The 19,828-nt window shown below is 44.9% G+C and overlaps 2 protein-coding genes across 7 annotated transcripts in view; one reads left to right on the top strand and one right to left on the bottom strand.

Annotated features, from left to right (window-relative positions):
• Nucleotides 1-144: 144 nt before the first annotated feature.
• On the bottom strand, nt 145-17,275 carry pold3 (polymerase (DNA-directed), delta 3, accessory subunit). Of its 2 annotated transcripts, XM_049746683.2 has the most exons (13): nt 17,213-17,275; nt 6,484-6,634; nt 2,413-2,468; nt 2,233-2,332; nt 2,122-2,161; nt 1,893-2,025; nt 1,522-1,771; nt 1,341-1,413; nt 1,099-1,228; nt 842-948; nt 655-734; nt 497-581; nt 145-434 (listed from the first exon to the last, which is right to left on the bottom strand). In XM_049746683.2, the coding sequence occupies exons 4-13, from the start codon at nt 2,329-2,331 to the stop codon at nt 241-243; spliced, it is 1,191 nt and encodes a 396-aa protein (XP_049602640.1). In that variant the 5' UTR covers nt 2,332; nt 2,413-2,468; nt 6,484-6,634; nt 17,213-17,275; the 3' UTR covers nt 145-240. The 2 variants fall into 2 exon arrangements, with proteins under 2 accessions (XP_049602640.1, XP_049602639.1); XM_049746682.1 differs by lacking the exons at nt 6,484-6,634; nt 17,213-17,275 and adding an exon at nt 2,995-3,151.
• The window catches only part of cntnap3 (contactin associated protein family member 3), a 27,231-nt gene continuing 16,164 nt past the window's right edge, over nt 8,762-19,828 (top strand). For 2 of the 5 annotated variants that reach the window (XM_049746656.2, XM_049746655.2), the window contains exons 1-5: nt 8,773-9,174; nt 15,770-15,880; nt 18,354-18,547; nt 18,614-18,761; nt 19,249-19,464. In XM_049746656.2, the coding sequence (XP_049602613.1) occupies nt 9,105-9,174; nt 15,770-15,880; nt 18,354-18,547; nt 18,614-18,761; nt 19,249-19,464 (739 nt within the window). In that variant the 5' untranslated portion in view covers nt 8,773-9,104. Of the gene's footprint in view, nt 9,175-15,769; nt 15,881-18,353; nt 18,548-18,613; nt 18,762-19,248; nt 19,465-19,828 lie in introns of all 5 variants that reach the window. The other 3 variants (XR_007487015.2, XM_049746654.2, XM_049746657.2) reach the window with 3 other exon arrangements.

The raw sequence follows: 19,828 nt of genomic DNA, 5'->3' as shown, positions 1-19,828 counted from the left end.
TCTGGCCTCAAGGGTGTGTCAGCTCTCAATCTGCAAATACTGCACAGCCATTCTCGTCAATGCAAGCATGTTAGCAAAATAGACGTTTTCACACTGTAAATCAGATTTTGCATCACGGTAAAATGAAATCTGACCATCAACACAAACATTTTTATTGAGTGTTTATTGAGTTTCATCACTTCTGTATGATAGCACCAGAATTTTCTGAACATTGTGTAGGTGTGTGTTTGTGTGTGTCCATCACTTCTTTTGGAAAAATCCCATAATAGAAGCTTGTTTGGTGGCTTTGTTCTCCGTGCTTTTCTTCTGACTTTTCTTCTCTTTGCTCATTGAGGTTTTGGCTTTGGCCTGTGTTTTGGTCTCTGCTTGCTGGACGGCGGGGACGGCGCTGTCGTCTTCCGAGTACGACTCGCTCTCGTAGCCTTTCTCCGTCACTGCATCCGAACAAGAATCAGAACCGCAAACGAGGGAAAGTTAACATTTGTAATTTGCTTACCGATGCAGCCTTCTTCGTCCACAAAGGTTCGAGACTTAAGGACACGTCTGCGCTTGCGTATTTTCGTCGTCTCGCAGAGTCCCGGCTGTAATGAAAAAAACGTTTCTTCTTTATCAGAATGATTACAAGTGAGGCATGAAAGTGGTCATCGCAATTACATGTGAAGCAGGTTCTTTAGCGGGCATGTCCAGCGGCGCCACTTCTCTAACAGCTGTTCGTGGCGGTGAATCTGGAATAACTGCAGACAAGTCTCATTTTTACTGCAATATTTATTGAATTTTTCAGAATTGCTAGATTTTGTCAGGGCAGGCAGTGCACCAGTTTCTACAGTAAGACGCTTTTTACCGTCTTCGTCTTCACTGCTGTCGGGCACAGGCTTCTTGATCCGGCGCCGCTTCTTCGTCTCCATTTTCTCCTCCTCACTGTCAGAACTTTGCAGGCGTTTGGTTTTACTTCAGGAAAACAAGGGGAAAAAAATTCAATATGCTGAGAGAATAAGAGAATAAAAGAATAAATGCCGTTGGCAGTGAACACAATCCAGCAACATTTTTACACCGGATCTCATGTAGAGAGTGTACCTAATGAATTGTCCTGTCACAAACCTTCTTGAATCTTTCTTGTTGTGCTTTGGCGGTTCTGTTGTGACCTTTTGTTCTGGCTCTTTTTTCAGCTGTTGCAGTTCTGCCGATGAAGACTCCACTGTCTCTTCTTCCTCCTTCTTCACAGGTTTCTCTGAAATCAGGAGCATTTACTTTGCCTTTTACAAATATTTCACAACAGTTTAGGTGACAGATTCTGCTAAATTTGAGCTTCTTTGTTCAAACAGAATTCATTATTCACTTACTCGTGCTTTGATTTCCAAAGAAGTTCAGCGTGTGATTGGACTTTGTCAATGCTTTACCTTTGAAGACATTCACCTAGAAAAAGAAAACACATTTAACAAATTTCCCATTTTCTTTCAAATTGCTTTACATTTGCATGCAGATTCCATCCCACATGCTACATCGCACAAAAAGGGAACAAACCTCAGCCGTAGCTTCCCGAGGCTCTGACTTAACCTCTTTGCCACCGTTTTGGCTCTCAGCCGCTGCAGCCTTGACAGCGAACATTCCCATGATGCCCTTGGCCGGTTTGGCTTTTGAAGACGCAACGTCGCTGTTAGCGGTGGGCTTCTTGCCCTGTTGGGGCTCTGGAACAGGAGTGTGCGGAGCTTGACGCGTTTTTCCTTCGACCGAGGACACGGGAACAGCGTCGGAGCATCGGATGGCGCTATGCCTGTGAACAAGCAGAATGCAAACTCTCACATCACACATGCAGGTGAAAACCAGGAACTAGGGACATGTGCACATAGTTTTAAAGTTAAAAGGATAAAAATCATCAAGTGAGCCCAACGTACTTGCCGCAGCTGGACAGGTTGTCTTTGACAGCATCGTAATCGACAGCGTAGAGCGGCCCGCTGTCCCTCAGCAGCGCTTTCTGGACACTGTAAACATGCTCGCTCACGATCAAACTCATCTTGGATTTGAAGTCTGCAAAAACAAAAAAAACAAAAAAACAAACAAAAAAAAGCAACAAATGCACATTTTCATCTCCAAGACTCTTGAAATGTGGGTGAAATGACACACCTTCCAGCTGTTCCTCGCGCACCACGGACACCTTGTGACTCTGGTAAAGAGGAAATACTTGAATAAATGATCAGAAATAGTACAAGTAGGAGATGAGTTGTTTTTACGCACCGCGTGACCATTGTCTACAAACTTTCCCGACACCAAGTACGTTGCATGGAGCTGAGCCGAGCTCTCCTTCCTTTTGTGGTCCAAGTAGTGGTAGAGCATTCTGGGCAAAAAAATAAAATATAAGAAAATATTGCATTTTTGTTTCTATTAAGTTAAAGAAGGGGTGGAGTGGGGGCTCACTGTTTAGCTGTGTTGACGTGCACTCCAAGAGCGAGACTCAGCCATTTATATGTAACCTGTTCAAAGTTAGACAAACAATAGTTATTAAAAAATAACCAACATGGAAATATTAAGAGTATTATTGACGTTAAGAAAATATTCAAAACTAAAACTTTATACATTTTGAGCCTAGTTTGTTCAATTCGAAGTTCTAGCTTGCAAACCAGCACGTACAATCAACCCCGAAGGAGTCTAAAACAGAATTTCAAACAACGTGACGTTGAATATCGGGCATATGTGACATTCAAACGATATTCTGCGTTGAATTTGGCAGTTGATCCCCATTTAATGTCTTTTTCCATAGTTTCAGCGCCTTTTCTGAACTGAAACGGAAGCCGAATTAATCTAAATAGCCTGTTAATCAATATGTAGTTAAACATGGGGATTTAGTTGCCACATTAACGCCATTCTATCGACATTAGCTTTTATATGGCAGTTTTGTCGATGGACATTCAGCACTGGCAGCTACGCCGACGCTAACGTGGTTGAAACGATGCGACGATGCTAACTGGGAACGTGAAAGTTACACAAAATCAATCTTACGATTTTGTCCTGGTCGTTGACATACTCGTCGATGTTATCTAAATAAAGTTCATCCATTTTACGGCTCGTTTTCAAAGCGTGCAACTGCGCGGGAAGGTGCTTTATTTACTTCCTGTAGAGCAGATCACGTGAGCACGCATGCGCTTTTCTGACTTCCGCTGCATGGCTCTCACCTCTCAACACAGCAGGCAATAATGTCCTATAAAAATAATAAGCCTAGTTTATATGGAGCAAACATGCCAAAAATGGTAATACAAGCAAACAAGAATAAGAAAACATCTGGAGAAATGATAAAAAGCGCTATAAACAGTACAGCTGGTATCTTGTAATAATGAATAAAAAAGTAGATTGCAAAACATTTTTTGTCATATTCAACTATTAGATTACTAACCAGACCGTATTATGATATCAATGCCCAGTTCTTTAAAAACTCCACAGTAGTAAAACAAACACTTAAAAACAAAACTAATAAAAAAACAAAAAACAATAAAGTTGTTGTTTTGTTTACAATCTAACATTAACTAAGGCATCAAACGATCCTTTCCCAGGATTGCTTGATTTGCTGAAAATGTCCACTCTGCAAATAAAGCTAATACACCGGACTAGTAAAAAAAAAAGATGATAAATTGCCATTGTTTCCCTGATTTTAAAAGCTCACTGAGCAGCTGCTGGCATCATTTACAAGATCAACTCTGCTTGTTCATCATTTTCTGCATGTGTCTCACGCACGAGCGTTTAACAAGAAGCTAAACATTTTCTGGGCCATTTACTCTTTCTAAGCTGCTGCATCAAAAAAAAAAAAGTCATAAAAGTTTTCTCTCATCAGCAGAACGATTGAAACTAGCTAAAGTGAGAAAATACACCTTTTGAAAGTTTCAGTAATTTCCTCTGGAACTTTGCAGTCCTTTGTAATGTTCCTAGGATGGAATTCTCCACCACCTCATGCCCCCCAGACAAGTCATTTTGTCACAATTTTTGAATCTCACCATCAGCTTACCACGGAATTACTGTGAGACAATTTACTCCTTTTTTCATTTAATGGAGGTTTTGCGAGAGCTAATTTCATTCGGCGTTGTTGTAAAGTGCATACGCCAGCAATTACTTCCGCGTCATCGCAGTCAGCCGAGCAAAAAAACACGACGGCGGCAAATTAACAAGGCGCGTGGACCTTGAAATGATTCCGTTGGAAAAAAAAGGAGCAAGCGGGAGGACTTGGAGGGGGTTTATTGCAATTTCCACGGCTGCTTGTTAACGTTCATGACTTATTCACTCGGAATGGCCGCTGCACTTTTTCAAGAGTATTATTGGAAGCGAGGAGGACTATGGCACAGAAGAAAGATGATTTGACTGTGTGGGACAGGAAATGAGAAGCTGTTGTAATAAAGTCCAGAGAATCCCGAAACCCAAGACGATTCTCGGCGGTTATTAATGACACATTAGTGTTGTAATTTAACGACCCGCCCGCGCATGTTTATTCATCATCAATCGCATTTTTTTTTCTAATAAATGGTCAACCCCCGCTTTTTTTCCTCATCAGATGAGATATCTACCCCCATTGGCCAATTTTGAGTAAAGAAAGGAAGATATTGCAATATTAACACTATTTGGACGTTACAAACTTGAGGGGCTAAAAAAAATATTCAGGTATACAAATGAGCGACAGTAGCTATCTGGTTATGGTGTGGGTCAAAGTGACCCATTTAAAACACTCAAAACTCAATCTTAAATATTTGTTGAGCTTGATCCTCGCGGTCGGATTAACCCGAAAACAAAAAGTGAAGTCTCCAGAGCGCAGCGGCCACTTGATGGGATCCGCGGGTGGAAAAAGTATCCGTGTCTCCCAGGGCCCCATTACTTGATCTTTTCACAGCAAAATGGATTTTAACTTGAACCCAATCGGGGGCGACGTCATTGATCGCTTCCAAGCTGACTTGGGCTCTCGCAACAGCTTTTTGGTGTCATTTGCGGCCCGAGCAATAACACTCACTCAGCTCTCCGGAGCGCCAACAAATCAATACGGAGGAGCAGTAATAAGCCGCAACCGTACAATCGCAATTATGACCTTTTTCACGACAGGGGTGTGAAAGAAAAAGACCTCCACGTTTTTGGCTTTAATTCAAGTCGAGCGATGGAACGGACAATTTGTTCCTGTTGGAGCTCGCGGCCAAACCACGCACGTGGTTATTTGAACTGTGATATCCGGACAAAGAAGGGTATTTTGCTCTCGCGTGTGTCGGAAGAACTCATCAGAATGTTGATTTGAGGGATTTCGGCGGCCGAGCGCGCACAGGGGAAATAGGCGGGTGGAATGAAACCGGTTTTGATTGTGCTTATGTGAGTGGGCGGCGGGCAGATACCTGCAAATGCGTTATCGTTGCAGGCGGAGAGATTGTAAACGTTGACACCGGCCGGCATTGAAATGTGCATCACGACGCAAATGTTATTTGCTTTTAACACCAACGCATCTGCCATTAAAGAATCCATCAAGGAGGATTTTAAGCGTTCGAGGCAATCACAATGCTGATGCCAAAAGATCAATTCACGCGAGCAAGAAATTAACATTTTACGGCTACATATATAAATCATTTACAAAAGAACATTCATCCCATATTAAAGTGAAACTTCGAAGGCCTGTTTTTGGTATTCTCAATGAGATTTTCCACAAGGAAAAAATGGGAAGCATCCTATGAAAATCCTGTACATCCATTTTCTGTACGAATCCCGAGTAATCCGTTCCATCTGTGACTTTAACAAAAGCCAATTTGAGATTCACACGAAATGTGTTCCTTTGTGGAAACTTTGCAGCCGGAACGGCCAACCGTTGTCGACACTTGGCGTGGCCGACAAATGCAAATTTGTGAAGAGGCGAGGAAAAAAAATTCCTTTTATTTAGGAGAGCAGCACAGAGCAAGCAGACGCAGAAGCCATCCTGCTGCTAAAAGATTCAAACAAAATGGCTTGAGTACGGCCCGCTCTCGCCGTCCGCTCAGGTAATGATGTTGGACTGACACGTGTTCGGCATCTAAACTCGAGTGAAGGTTTGGCCCTGAGATGTTTTTTTTTTTTTAACTCCAGACACTTGGACGGTGAGATGATGTCAGTCAGTTTGTCGGTTGTGCAATGAAGTGATGGTGCGGGTGCACAGATGGGGCTTTGGAACTGTAATTAGAATATTTGGAAGGCGCTCGCTACACGTCAAACGTTCACACAGCGTGAAAACCCGGTCGGCATCCGTGCGGGTGATTCGTGTCGTTGTCAATCAATGATCTAAGACCATGCAACCGCCAATCATTTATCGAAAGCAATTAATCTGCTGGCAAATTTGACTGCCTTTGATTGGCGGCTTAATTAATGACACGGAACAGAAGCCGCTCCCCTCAAAAAGAAAGACATAAAAATCCTTGTGGTGTCGTAAGTTTCTTCGGTGAGTGTTGATGGGCGGAGCTTACGTACCAGATGTCAGAAGGAAGACGTTGAATGATTACTTACTTGCTATTCCCAGTCTTTCTCTCATTCCAGAAGCGCTCAAAGCCTCCCTTGGCTAGAAAAGATCTCTCTGGCTTTTCCCACACCGCAACGACGAGGCACTCTAAAGCGGCCGGCTAGCATGTGGTGGCTGGTAAAAAGTTGTTTTGGCGATCTGTCACACAAAACACAGGTTGCAATTTCTGGTGCGTGCTTTTGTGTAGATTTTCATTTGGGTTTGCTTATGTGTTTGTGTGGGAAAATCAAAAGAAGAAAGCAGAGGCCTCTCTTTGTTGCCATGGCAACGGAAGAACGGCCCACCACAAGAGGCGACTCAACCTTCATGGCCGTCATCGGCCACCTAAGTGAAAGTCAAGAATTGCGAGGCTGTCCTTGGTAAAAGTTGAGTTTCTTTCGAAAGCTCCAATCATGAAGAATGCACCTTTACAGGATGCGACTCGACAAGATGATGGACCCCCCGAGGTCGTAGTTTATCTTGAATTTTCCTCTTCATTCTTTTGCAAGGTGAATTGTTTTGAGGGGAACAAAGTCCCATCTTACATTTTGGTTGAGTTTTTCGTGTCTTTAAAGAAGGTCTTTTGGGTATTTCACAGGATGAGAAGCAATTAAGTATCAAGATTGTCAAGAGGCTGTTTGCGCTGTGACGCCGAACTTCCTCATCAACTGCACAAAAGATTTGCTCATTTTCTCTTTGTGCGCCTTTTACAGATCCCACACAGAGAATATAAGTTGCAAAAGTATCACGGCGGAGCTTTTGTCCTGACACTTTCTTGTGTCTTTCACAGCGGAATAAAAGGGCGACGTCTGGGGGGGGTTGCCCGAGCAAATGTGAGCCGATAACGGTGGGAGCAAAAGGAGAGCTCCCGCAGGGGGCGCCGCATTTGCCACTTTAGCCTTCACCTGCACTCGTCTCTTGTGCCTCTTTCACACGGCCTACTAAAAGGCAGCTTTCTTCCTTCTTTTTGTTTTTTCATGTCGTGTTAATGGCATCCGCACAAAATGAGGCGGCAAGTCAACCTGGCACTGTTTGAGGTACGGGAATCAAAATGTGCCACCAAAATGACACAAAATTGTCCTGGGCACTTTTGGCGTAATACCGCAAGTGAACAAACAAGAAACAAAATCTGAAGTAACAAAGAAGAATGGCGGCGATGCTTTCCTCCTCCCCCGTCGTGTTTGTAATGCAGGCGGAACGTCGCAGAAACAGCGCCAGATTGAGGTCAGTCCATCGGGCTTTGTTGCTGCCGTCTGAAAGACGACAACACCTCCTTCTGTCCTCCTTCCCCTCCTCCTCTTACTCGCTGATGGCGGTGGGGACGAGACGCTTGTCAGCTGTGACGGGAAGAAACCCCGCCGGGAGGAACGTGACGGGAGCTGAGGCACACGTGACAGGTGGCGGGAGGTGGACAAACCGACACCTGCCAAGTGTCATATAAGTCCGGCGTCCAAAATGAAAACGGATAGAGAGAGATTTCTCTTACAATCGAACGATACTAACTTGGGAAAGATTTGGAGCTCAGCAAAACAAAGCAAGTCCCTTGTTTTATTGACTTTATTAACTTGTCCTCAGAATCACCGTCGCAAGCAGAAAGTATTGACGGTGCTTCACATAAAAAGAGGAATCTGCAGACGGCGGGATTTCTGGACTGACAAAAACGGTCTTAGGCGCGTCTGATCCCAGATAAAACGCGGAGCGGCGAAAACACGGCAGGCTTATCGCGGCGCCGACGCTTGGCCCGCTCAGATAAAGCCGAGCATCTTCATCGAGCCCCTCGGACACATTTGCAACCTGACTGATTCCGTTTTTTTGCAATCAGATAGCCAATGCATGCGCAAACATTCTTTAGCTGGGGGAGAAAATCATCATTTGATTATTTTTTTCTCCCTTCACCACACAAACAAACTAAAGTCTTTGGATTGACTTTCATCTGTTTGTTCTTCTCAAGCAATAATGCAGAAACACAAGGGGGACGTTATTTGAACAAGCAGATGCTCAAGTAAATTGCATAAAAACGTCCAGAGAAGCGAGCTCGCCGCCAAATGTTTTCCAGGAGGAAGATCTTTAAAAAAAATGCCAAGAAATGCCCAAAATCAGCCCACTCCAACCAAACTGGCAGAATGTCTTGACATTTTGGGACATGACTCGAAATATCGTTCTGCTTATTTGAAATAATGAAATGATGAAATAATTCTCTAGAAGGAATCTTGTAACTGGGCATGATTTTACCTCCAATTGCAGACTTTGCAATTCTTTTGTGCTTTGTTGCACGATGGACAAGTCTCCTCAGAAATGGACCGGGTCGTTCGGGAAACATGAAATTCCCAATGGCCATCTGCTTCCTTCCATCCTTCCTTGCTACATTCAACTGTCGCTAATTCTCTTCCTCTGCCTCTCTTCATTCAACGTCTTTGGGCTTCCCAAATCCTCTTTCACCCATTTCGCTTCTCTCTTTGCTCTTGCATGGTCTCTCTCCTTACTCTCCTCTATCTCACTCTGCCCCCCCACCTCTCTCTGGCTGGCCGTCCCTCACATCTCCTCCTCCGTCGCACACTTGCACTTGCAGTAGCAGAAGAGAAGCAAGGAGGAGACGGCTCGGCACCATCCTCCTCATCCCGTCATCACGATGGACGCCCCCGTTTGGATTTGTTTCTTTGCGCTCGGCTTGCGCTGGTGTGGCGGGACTCCTGCGCAAGGTGAGCAGGCTCGCTTGCTTGCTGCTGTCCTCTCTGCACTTTTTCTTTCTTGCCCTCCTCCGTTGGGGGACGGGGGAGACGCAGCAAGCGCGGCCGGCCGCCGAGCTCTCTTAGCCGGCGTGCGGCAGCTGCGAGGCGACGCTCGCTCGGTCCGCTTCGCAATGCAAACTTGCGCGTGCGTGCGCTTGGGCGATTTGGCAGCAGCAAAGTGCATTAGATACGAGTCGGGGGAAAGTTGCCATCAAAATGTTGGGCTTGATCATCTTTGATGTTTGATATGCATACGAGAACCTCGTATCTTCAAAATAGATGCAGGTTTGAGCTTTGCATCTCGAAATTGTGTTAGGTACGCAGATGATGATTTTATCTACGTTGGTCGTCATCTTCACCTCTCATGCTCTGCGGTGAGTCATCCTCAAGAGGGTCAGAAGGTAGCGTTTCAAGATGCAAAAAAGTTCAAGGCATCTAGGACGTTATTTGTTCTCGTCTACGCTTTCTTCTTCTTCTTCTTCTTCTTCTTCTCTCCCCTGAGGGTCCATTTGATGTCTCCTCTTCCACCGGCTGAGTGTGAAAATGTGTCGTCAGCCTCCTCCTCTTCTTCTCGCCCTCTTCATTTGTTTCATCTTCTTGTTCATCATTTCTGTGTGTGCGTGCGCGCGCGCGTGTCTTGCCTGCGCTCGAGAGGAACAAAACACAAAAGCTGTTTTTGAGGGCATGTGTTTCTTTCATGGCCGCAAGGGGGCGGCAAAGACAGCAAAAACTTTTCTTCACAGCTTGACTTGACAAAATGCAGCAAAAAGTTCTGATTTGCCTCAAGGCTGACAAATGAAGCAAAGTGACACATTTGGAACAATACTGAGGAATTTTTGCAAGCTATTACTCCTGGATTACTTCAATATCTTGCTATAATTCTGCAGCAAACCGTTGGTATCGGCGTCTTAATATTTCAACATTGATATTTATTTATATTGATATGTGGAGTTTGCATGTTCTCCCCGTGTCCGCATGGGTTTTCTCCGCGTACTCCGGTTGCTGGTGAGTGAGAGTACTATTGGAGGATGATTATTCCAGTATCAATAATTTCTCCTCAGGATGGATTTTGGCATTGGAAATCCTGGAATCGGAGTAATGTGTCGTTTGTTTTCTCCCGGCAAATCATTTCCAATCTGACCGAAGCCGGTTTTGTTTCTGTTTTTCAATAAAAGCCGGGTTTTGTGATCACTGCATGAACACAAGGATCAGAGATATAGAGTAGATGTCAGAGCTCAATGTTTATGCCTTTCGCTGGTACTGTAATGCTATTACGGTGCAACTAAAATAAAAACCCACGCAGAGGAGGAAAGCTAAGGCACAAAATTGTGACCTCAGGCCTCATGATGATAAGTCAAAAAGAGCCTGAGAATGCTAAGACGCTGCCATCAACATAAGCCACATACAGTGGTGACAATGTGAAGTGCTTTTGACTACTGACGTAGCAGAACTTGCTAATTCTTTAGTCCAATATCTGGACGGCTGGTTCCTACTCTGATATCGTAACAGCAATGCTTTCTCCTGGGAATTGATTCCATTATGGGGAAAGCTGCTATTGCAGTACAGCTATTTAAATATTGATATTTTGTGCTATGGATTGGATTACAGCAAAGGGAAGGCTGCCATCAGAGTATTGACGTTTGAGTATTGCTTTGTGCAATGCTAATACATATATATAAAATAATCGGATCATTGGATGAAAATATCAGGTTGCAAACAAGGTTGTGAAAAGTAAAGAGATTCATTTTTTTCCCCCCAGGGAAATGATTCCAGCATAGGGTAGTCGGATATTGGAAACTTTTTCTCCTGGGAAACTTTTATTTGAAAAAAATGATCTTGCTCAGGACAAAACGGCGAGGATGTGAGCGAGAAAGCGTGACGTGATCAATTCTCACGGCTCAGTGGTCGTTAAGGCTACATTTTTACGTGTGACGAGGTTGGAACCAAAAGCTTTTGATCAGTGAGGTCATGCACACGCACACTCGCACGCACACACACACAAGCATGCACACACTCAGTCTGCAGCGTGTCATCATCTTCACGTATGATCTCCTTTTCTCTCTCCATTTCATCGCCACCCTATCCCACTGACAGATCTCCGCGACAAGAGCAAACGACTTTGATTCCAGCCTAATGACAGATAATGGCGCCGCACGCTGCGCTCATTTGCATGCCGACGGTCACTCGCTCACTCGCTCGCGCCTTCCTACGGAGTTCCCCTCTCATTTCCATTTGGGATTGTAATGGCACACAACTCGGGCAGCGGCGGTCCTTCGCCGCCTGAGGCGAGAAACGAGGGTGGATGACAGCCGCCTGCTGTTGAGGTTAAAAGCTGTTTGCGTCCACGTCAAAGTGGTCATCGTCGCTAAGTCGTCAAACTGAGGATGGAACGCTAACGCTGTGCTGATACCAAGCGTAGGATAAGCTTTCAAATAGTGGCTGACAAAACAAATCAAGAAGATGCTGTTTCTAGGGAGTGGGAATCTGAACGCTAATAACAACAAAGCAATGTAGTGGAAAGTGACACCCCAGAAATGATTGTGACGGCGGGAAGCCGTCAAGCGTTGGGCCACTGCGTTCGCCGAGCCTTAAGCAATGTCGCGTCAAACAAACATGGCGGGCTTCCCGTGTCTTTTCAGGCGTTGAGCCTTTTGTGTGGTTCTTCTCGAGATAGTCACGTCCATCCAATGTTATGTAGCGAAACTCGAGTCACGGGCTAAGTTTTCAATTCATATTAATGATCTGAGTTAGCGCTAACATTTCTTGAAACCTGGCCTACGTTAGCGTTAGCATCTCTTTAGATACAGCGGAAGAATGACGACGTCATAGAGCCACATAAACACCTCCTACCCGTTCTCGAGAGTAATTACAGGCACGCTCAAGGCGGAAAGTCAAGCACTTCTTCAAGGAGTTGCTTGTTTAAAGCGAGGAAGCTTGAGGGGGACATTAGCTTCCCTCCATTAACCCTCGCAGCTCATCATCAAGCGTCCTCCAACTGAACAAAACAACAGAGTGGCACCGGAGCATGCTTGCTTTGTGCTCATATTTCCTCTTCAGAGTCACTTATGGAAATAAGCGCGAGAAAGGCGCAAGTCAAGGTCGAGGAGACTAAGGCGGATTTATTAAGTCAGGGAAGGCCGAGATTTTATTATCAGTCGGGTTGGGATGGCGTTGGAGACGTTTCCAGCGGACCAGGACATGATCCTGATAAGAGGAATGACCTCCAAGACTTTGCCGCCGGCTATTCATCATGTTTTCGTTGGGAAAAAGACATCTCCAGTTGTTTTCTTTTGCCGTCGGCACCCACGTGAGGGGCCGTGAACTTCACCCAACAACAAATAATCCACGTGATTTGAGCAAGTTCTATTTTTGATTTGGGGGGGGTGGCAATATTAATTTCCGATTTAATACAGACTGTCAAAGATTGTGAAGTCTGCCTGGCAATAACCAAACAAAGAACATCCACTTCAAGGTAGACTCATTTTCTTGAAAAGTTTCCTATTTTCAACTTATTTCATAATTGATGTTAGCACAGCTCTCTGCACAATGACTTTCTTTCTTGTTTTTGTGAATGCCATCCCGCTCTGTGCGCATTGGCAGTTAGCGCATTAGCGTGACGACGATGATGACAGCCAACATGGCAGAATATGAACGTCGTTTGCATTTTTTTTCCACACATGGATAATAAATAAATGCATGACTAATTGAGAAATAACACATCATTCAGTCCTTTTTTAACGATGTTCCTTTGGAGCTGGTGTGAGACAATCGATCCTCATACGAGATGGCCTCCTCACATAAATTACGTAGGACGCCAAAAACATAAACAGCTCAAAATCTGACAGTGGATCGTTACCATTTTAATAAGTTCTCAACATTATTCAAGCCAAATCAATTTGTTTGATGACGTTGCTCTGTGTAAGACACGAACGAGGACAAACTAGCTGAAGATGCTCCTCTGAGGAGGGAACTTTTTAAACGAGCTACTTGAAGTGAATAACCACCTCGAGTGGCTCGTAAAAAACGTCGGAACTAGTTGAACAAAGTAGCTTGTTAACCTCAATGACTTGTTGGACCACACAATTAATTTAAAATACAATTAATGGGCGGTGCCCAACTCCTTGGAGTTAGTAACGACCTTCAACAAGTGGATAGTAACCTCTGAAAGGCGAGTATAAAAAAATAAGAAGTTTGTTACAAAGAACGCTCATTAACAAGTTGAGGGAAGCCGTTAAGATAAGTAACAAGGTGGAAGCCCGTTAAGTGCAGTAGATTGGTCATTTAAGTAGCTTGTTGAAGTAAGTTCATTTGCGATAGTGATCCGTTGAAATAACTAAGGAGCTCGTTCAAATAAGCGAGCTCGCAAGCATCTGGAGTGAGTAGCTTGTTCCAGTAATTGCATTTTTTTTTCCCGCCGCTTTGCTAGCTAATTCTGGCGCTAATGAAACGATGAGGCGAACACTCCAGCGCCGTGTCTTCACCTTCGGGCTGTTTGTTTGCATTTCAATTAATTAATTAACGCCTTGGCCACACACAGATTCACACACACACACTTGCTCGGTGGCCCCTGCTGAATAATGCAGCAGTCTTAATCAGGTTGTTCCATCCACACTCGGGGAATGTAAATGATGTGAGGAAGTAGCCGACGCTAAGAGCTACATTAGCTCTCGGCGCTAAAGGTAATCGGAGTTGTTTCACGCGGCATGAAGCCTTCCAACTAGCGCTCAGTGGGCACCGGAACACATTAATTGACAGCCAGTGGCAAAGGTGCACAAAATTCTAATCAGATTCAGAAATTGGAGCGGATGTGCATGAGATTGCAACGACATTCTCATGAGACATTTTGATTGAATTGATGATTCAATTTTTGGGGGTCATTATTTTCAAGAAAATAATTTATACAATTTCTCGTGACATTAGAATATGTTAGAACTTATTCTTTCTAGATTTACTTATCAGAGATAAATTCCACCATTTTCCCTAAAAAGAAATATTGACTGAGTTAATGACATTCTTCAGGTGGTCTGTTTTTTTTTCCCTTTCCTTCATGCAAAGATAAAAGTGTGGTTTGCGAGCAGTATCTGAGGTAGAAGTTGTGCATTGATGTTTTCTGCCCGAGTGCCATCACCAAAACAACATTCCAACGTGATTGGAATGAAGCCCAAAAAAGCAGCAAAGCACTGTGGGAATTTCTTTCTTTTTTTTTTTTTTATTCAGCGTAAGAGCAGCAAAGTGCAAGACCTTGTGTGTGTGTTTGTTGGAGCTGATGGATGGAGCTCATCTATATTCAGGGGGCCTGCCTGCGTCCTGGACCCTCTGGGCTCTTTGTTATTCAAAAAAGAAAAAGTGGACAATGAGCTGCGAGTTCTCACTCGCGGGGGTGTGTGCGGGGGGCGCTTTAATTGTGCTTTGAGAAGCCTCAAACGCTGGCCAGAATCATTTTGAATCTCGGGACAGATATGCTTATTAAATGCAGATTTTTTTTTATTATTATTAATTTTTTTTTGCCACTCAACTTTGAAGCAACTCTTTTGCCAACTTTGAAGTGCTGAGCCGATGGTGGAAATATAGAAAGTCAAAATTGCAGACCAAGTGTGATACATCGCTTTTGTTTTGTTGCAACTACTTACGATATGGATGGATATCGATAGAAAAGTCACACTATGATCGTCATGCAGTCCGTACAAATCAATGTCAAAAGCTGGCTAGATACTGTGCAAGTGATACGACCGATTAGATGAATGCTTTTCGTTGCTATGGGAGACAAATAGGTTACAGTCGACGAGTTCTTTCTCCCGTTTGGCATTTACACAAAAAAGGAAAGCGTCCAAATGCAACACTCGATGCAGAGCCAAGATCAATTTTTACATCCGACATTTCGATTGCACGCAATTTATGTAAAAGGCTGACCTTCACCAAAAATGTATGGATTATTATGACTAGTGGAAAAGAAAGTGGAAGAAATGTGTTTATGGATTTGAAATGTCTAATGGTGAGATGAGGGAGTCGCGTCGTGCGGGCTCTTTTTTAGCCAATCGCAAACCTAACTTTGAAATAAGTTTAAATAAGTCAAGTCAGTCAAGTCTAGTAACTGAAATTTAACTCTGTAAACCTAATTTGAAAAACCCTAATCCTGTCTTCAAACTCTAATCCGAATCCCGAACTCTATCCAGACGCTAGCCTTGAAATCCCAACATGAACTTTGAACACTTGCTCAAAACCATAATTTCCCTCAAATCTTTCTCAGGACAGTCTTTGAAAAAGTGACAACTCAATTTCCCGCCAGTGTTGTCGTGCACATGTCCGGAATGTTAAACACGAAGAGAGAAGACTTTCTCCATCGCCTCTTGAAAAAGAAAAAAAAAGTGCAAGTACTGTGACAGGCAGCAAGGTGCAGTCGCTTGACATTCCAGGAAGTAGTCAGGGTCATGTCTGTGTTAGCTGTCTGAACACTTGAGCGAGTATTTTTCTTTAATGGACCTCCAATCTGGACACACACCTCAACCTCAGAGGGGATTTTCAGCAAGTATATCGGGACATAAATGCTTGCTTTTTGCTTCCGCAGAGGCGTGCGACAGCGCCCTGGTGTCCACCCTGCCACCGTCGGCCTTCCGGAGCTCCTCCCAGCTTTCAGCCAGTCACGCTCCCGTCTTCGCCAAGCTCAACAGACGAGATGGTGAGTGGCAATTATGGCCTCGACAAGGTCACCGTGACGACATTGTCTTTCTGCTCGCGTATGGAAATACAATTATCCATTGATCTCCAGTCCAGGCCTCAAGCATTGTCTTTCATTTATCATTCCACCTCCAGTATGGAACACTATTATGGAATTTAAAAGACACACACTTTGCCTTCACCCAGTGACATCACAGTGGGGCACATTCATAAATAACATTTTTAAAATGACACCATTCATTCTCGATACTGTGTTTTTCAGGGAAGAACGCCACAGACATGTTTCTAAGAAAACTGGGCTCAGTTTTAAATTGTGACTTGCTTAATAAGCGTCTTTGAAGCACTATCATCTGAATTTCCGTTCAAGGTAAAGACTTTGTGACAATTGGCGTCAACGTAAGGCTGCGCAAGGCAAACTTGCCAGTTTGTCTTGGAACACAAAGTGGAGGAGTTGTTGCAGCAGTGATAAAGGAAATTAAGGGGAACTGCTGGATCCGGAGGGGGGCATCGATTTTCGTCAAAGTGAGGCAAGCTAAACAAGAACAAAGGGGGGGGGGGGGGGGGGGGGACAAAATCAAGGATGGAGCAAATGTGCTGGCAGAGCCACGTTGGCAGAAGCATCGATCTGATGTTTGTGGCCTCCTGCAGCCGATAAAAGCTCTCTTGTAAAAATATCTCTGTCTCTTTACCTGTGAAAGTTTCCCCTCAGCAGGCCGTTAATGTGCTCCAGATGCCGCTTGCTCCATTAGAGCGTTACGGGCCAAATAGTGCACAGTGGAAAGTGCAGGCGGGTTGGAAGTTGCTGTCGTTTGTCACGTCGCGTTGCAGCCTTCACCCTTTAACGCGCTTAAATGTGTGGAAAAACGACTGCTAGCAGTGAAATGTGAGAAGAATAAAATACATTGATGCTAGTTTTACATTCCCCTATTAACCATGTTTGGCATCATTATAATACCTAAAATAACTCTTTGAATGTTGTCTATGATTGAATTCTTGAATGATATGTCTCAATTTTGTTTCTTTCCCCCGTTTTCCTTTGAACGATCTTGCCGTAATTGCTGCCCACTTTAACGTTAGCGCGCCGCTAGCATAGCAATCTGGCTCAAGTGCCAAACGTTCAGTGACGTGCGGTGAGGTACATGACTGGGGAGGCACTGACGTCACCCCCTGGTAAAATTTGTCCGGCACCTAACCGTGTCACAAAAAAGGTTGGGGAACGCTGCTTTAGTGTGGCTTATTTATTATTTCATTTGAACTATTTTAATTAAAATCTCATATCAGCAGTCTTCACACATAAAAACACTCAATAAAGCACATGGAATCAAAAACTTACCTAAAACGTACCTTTTAACTCCAGAGTTGCTCTTCCTTTACTGATGACCTCCTGCTTCGACCGAAAATCCATCGTTTGGATACAATCCTACATTGTAAAACGAAATGTAAAAACGGGGGGGGGGGGGGGGGGGGGGGGGCAAACTTGAATGTAAAACGAACAAAATAGACGACTGCTCCTTAGTTGCTCACCATAAATTTGAACCGGAGATCTCTTATTCTACAGGTAGGCGCATGAAGCATCCCGGGATAACTAGCACCCCCTGCTGGAGAACCTTTTTTTTTCATAGCCTTGAGACTCGGCGACCAATCGTCTTTTCTTTTCACTCTCCCGGTTATCTTTTGCGGCGGCATCTGGAATGTCTTTGCATTATTAAGTGTCTGGTTAGGCTCTCGTCTATCCGAGCCGCACGCCGAGAGCGAAGTCTTCTCGGCGGTCGTCCATCCGTGCCGCCCGGCGTCCTTGTTGGAGGTTACAGGGGCTTCGCTCCGCAAGGCCGAGCAGACAAATTGAGAGGCGTCGGGTGTCGGTTGGCGACGACGTGATAGACTCGCAATTCATGTTCGGCAAAGGGCAGCCAACAGTCTAAACAGTCTGACGGCATCTGTTGCCCGAGATCTTGTCCGCTTTGGATTTGGGCAGAAAGCAGGGAAAGCCTCCAAACAAGCATGTTGGCCAACATCCAAAAAAGTACACACCTTTATTCTATATTAAAACACAAAACTGTTTCAATTAAGATAAGAAATACCTTCTGACTCAAGATAATGACAATTATATTCAATCTGATTAGAATTGCAGTGAATTAGAAAAAACTACATGAATTGTAAATATTCAATTAAAAACTCTGCCGCTGTTTCTGGTGTCATTGAATTTGCTCAAACGAGGCTTCCTATTTGACGAACTGCCTTTACGTACGTGAAATGTGCAGGCGGCATTCAAGTGTCCCACGCCGGATGTTTTCCGATAAAGGTCAAAGCGTCCGCCAGCCGTCCGCTCGTCCGGAGCCGATCAGCGTTTGACCTTTCAGTCCTTTCAAAGTTGAAACGTTTTCTCGGCCTTAATGAATGGGGAGCGCCTTTCGCACCTAGTGCAAGGTCACGTTTTTTGGGCTGGGGGCACTGATGTGTGATTTTGTCGTCAGGGGCGGGAGGTTGGTCCCCGCTGGCCTCGGACTCGTATCAGTGGTTGGAGGTGGACCTGGGCGAGCGGACCACCGTCACGGCAGTGTCCACGCAGGGACGCTACGGCAGCTCGGACTGGCTGACGTCCTATCTGCTCATGTTCAGCGACTCGGGTCACTACTGGAAGCAGCACCGGCTGGAGGGCAGCATCGGGGTACGTTCTTGCCTTCATGGCTGGATATCCTCGTTGTTAGCGTACCTTTTGTTTTGGCTTGCGCAGTCTTTTTCGGGAAACATCAACGCAGACAGCGTGGTTCAGCACAAGCTGCGGCAGTCGGCCATCGCTCGCTTCCTGCGCCTGCTTCCCGTGGGCTGGAACCCTGGCGGACGCATCGGACTGCGGCTGGAGGTCTACGGCTGCCCGTATAGTGAGTCGTCCGCCGTACGCCTGTCGGCCTCTCATGTGGGAAGATTAAAAACCTCCCATCACACCTCTTCCTGTTTCAATCTTGTTTTGTTTTCAACAGACGCGCAATCAGCCTTTGATTCTCGCCTCGATCTATTAAAACGGCACGTCGTCATATTTTATTGAAGGCGAGCCGGAAAGCAAACAGATTAGGGCTTGGAGCGAGGCGTCATGATTCAAACGTGGCTGAAAATGGGTTGCAAGCCGCGTTGAGGGTTTTAAACAAGTAAGGTTACAAACTAGAGGGATTAAAAAAAAGGGGAGGGTATCCAACTGGGCTTTTTGAACTGCAGTTAGGCTTTCAAAAAAAGCTTAGTATTTCCTGCGAGAATTTCAAAGTGGGCTTTTGAAGTTTTGTGGCATGATTCAGGTTTCAAATTAGTTTTTCAAGACAGGCCTGTGAACAATTCGCTCTGCTAATGATGACCTCGTCCTTTGGTGCCGGTCAGCTTCTGACGTGATGTCGCTGGATGGCGAGGGCGGGGCGGTGGAGTACCGGTGGAGCCAGGAGAAGGAGGGCGAGGAGCAGCGACTGTCACTTAACTTCAAGAGTCTGAAGAACGCTGGGACGCTGCTGCACGCCCGCGCTGCCTCGGGACTCGGACTCGCCATGGAGCTCAGGGCCGGAAAAGTCGGTGTGGTCGTCACGGGGCAACAACAGAAAGGTAACAACAATACGAATAATAATAATGTCAAATTTTGTCAATGTTGTGCGGCGGTCCCCCAAAAATGCTACTCACGTGATTTTTTACTCACTTTATGCAGTTGGTGTCATTTAACAGCGAGTTGTTATCTGGCTTCATTGACAAAACAAGCTATTTCTTGCCCAGAGTGTAAATAAGTTGTTGACAAAGAGACAAACTCCCGCCTCCTCATTTTGAGATGAAGATGTTTTTGTCTATCATCCTCCTCCCCCTCGGGCCCCCTCAACACCAGCGGAAACATTTTTAACAACTGCGTTGTTGTTTTTTTCTGGAGCTTTTCCTCACTTGGGTCTCCCCACAGAGCTGGACCGCGGGGAACCTGGCC

This window comes from Syngnathus scovelli, chromosome 17, assembly GCF_024217435.2.
Source record: "Syngnathus scovelli strain Florida chromosome 17, RoL_Ssco_1.2, whole genome shotgun sequence".
NCBI classification, from domain to species: domain Eukaryota; kingdom Metazoa; phylum Chordata; class Actinopteri; order Syngnathiformes; family Syngnathidae; genus Syngnathus; species Syngnathus scovelli.
This window is presented reverse-complemented; position numbering and strand designations above follow the sequence as displayed.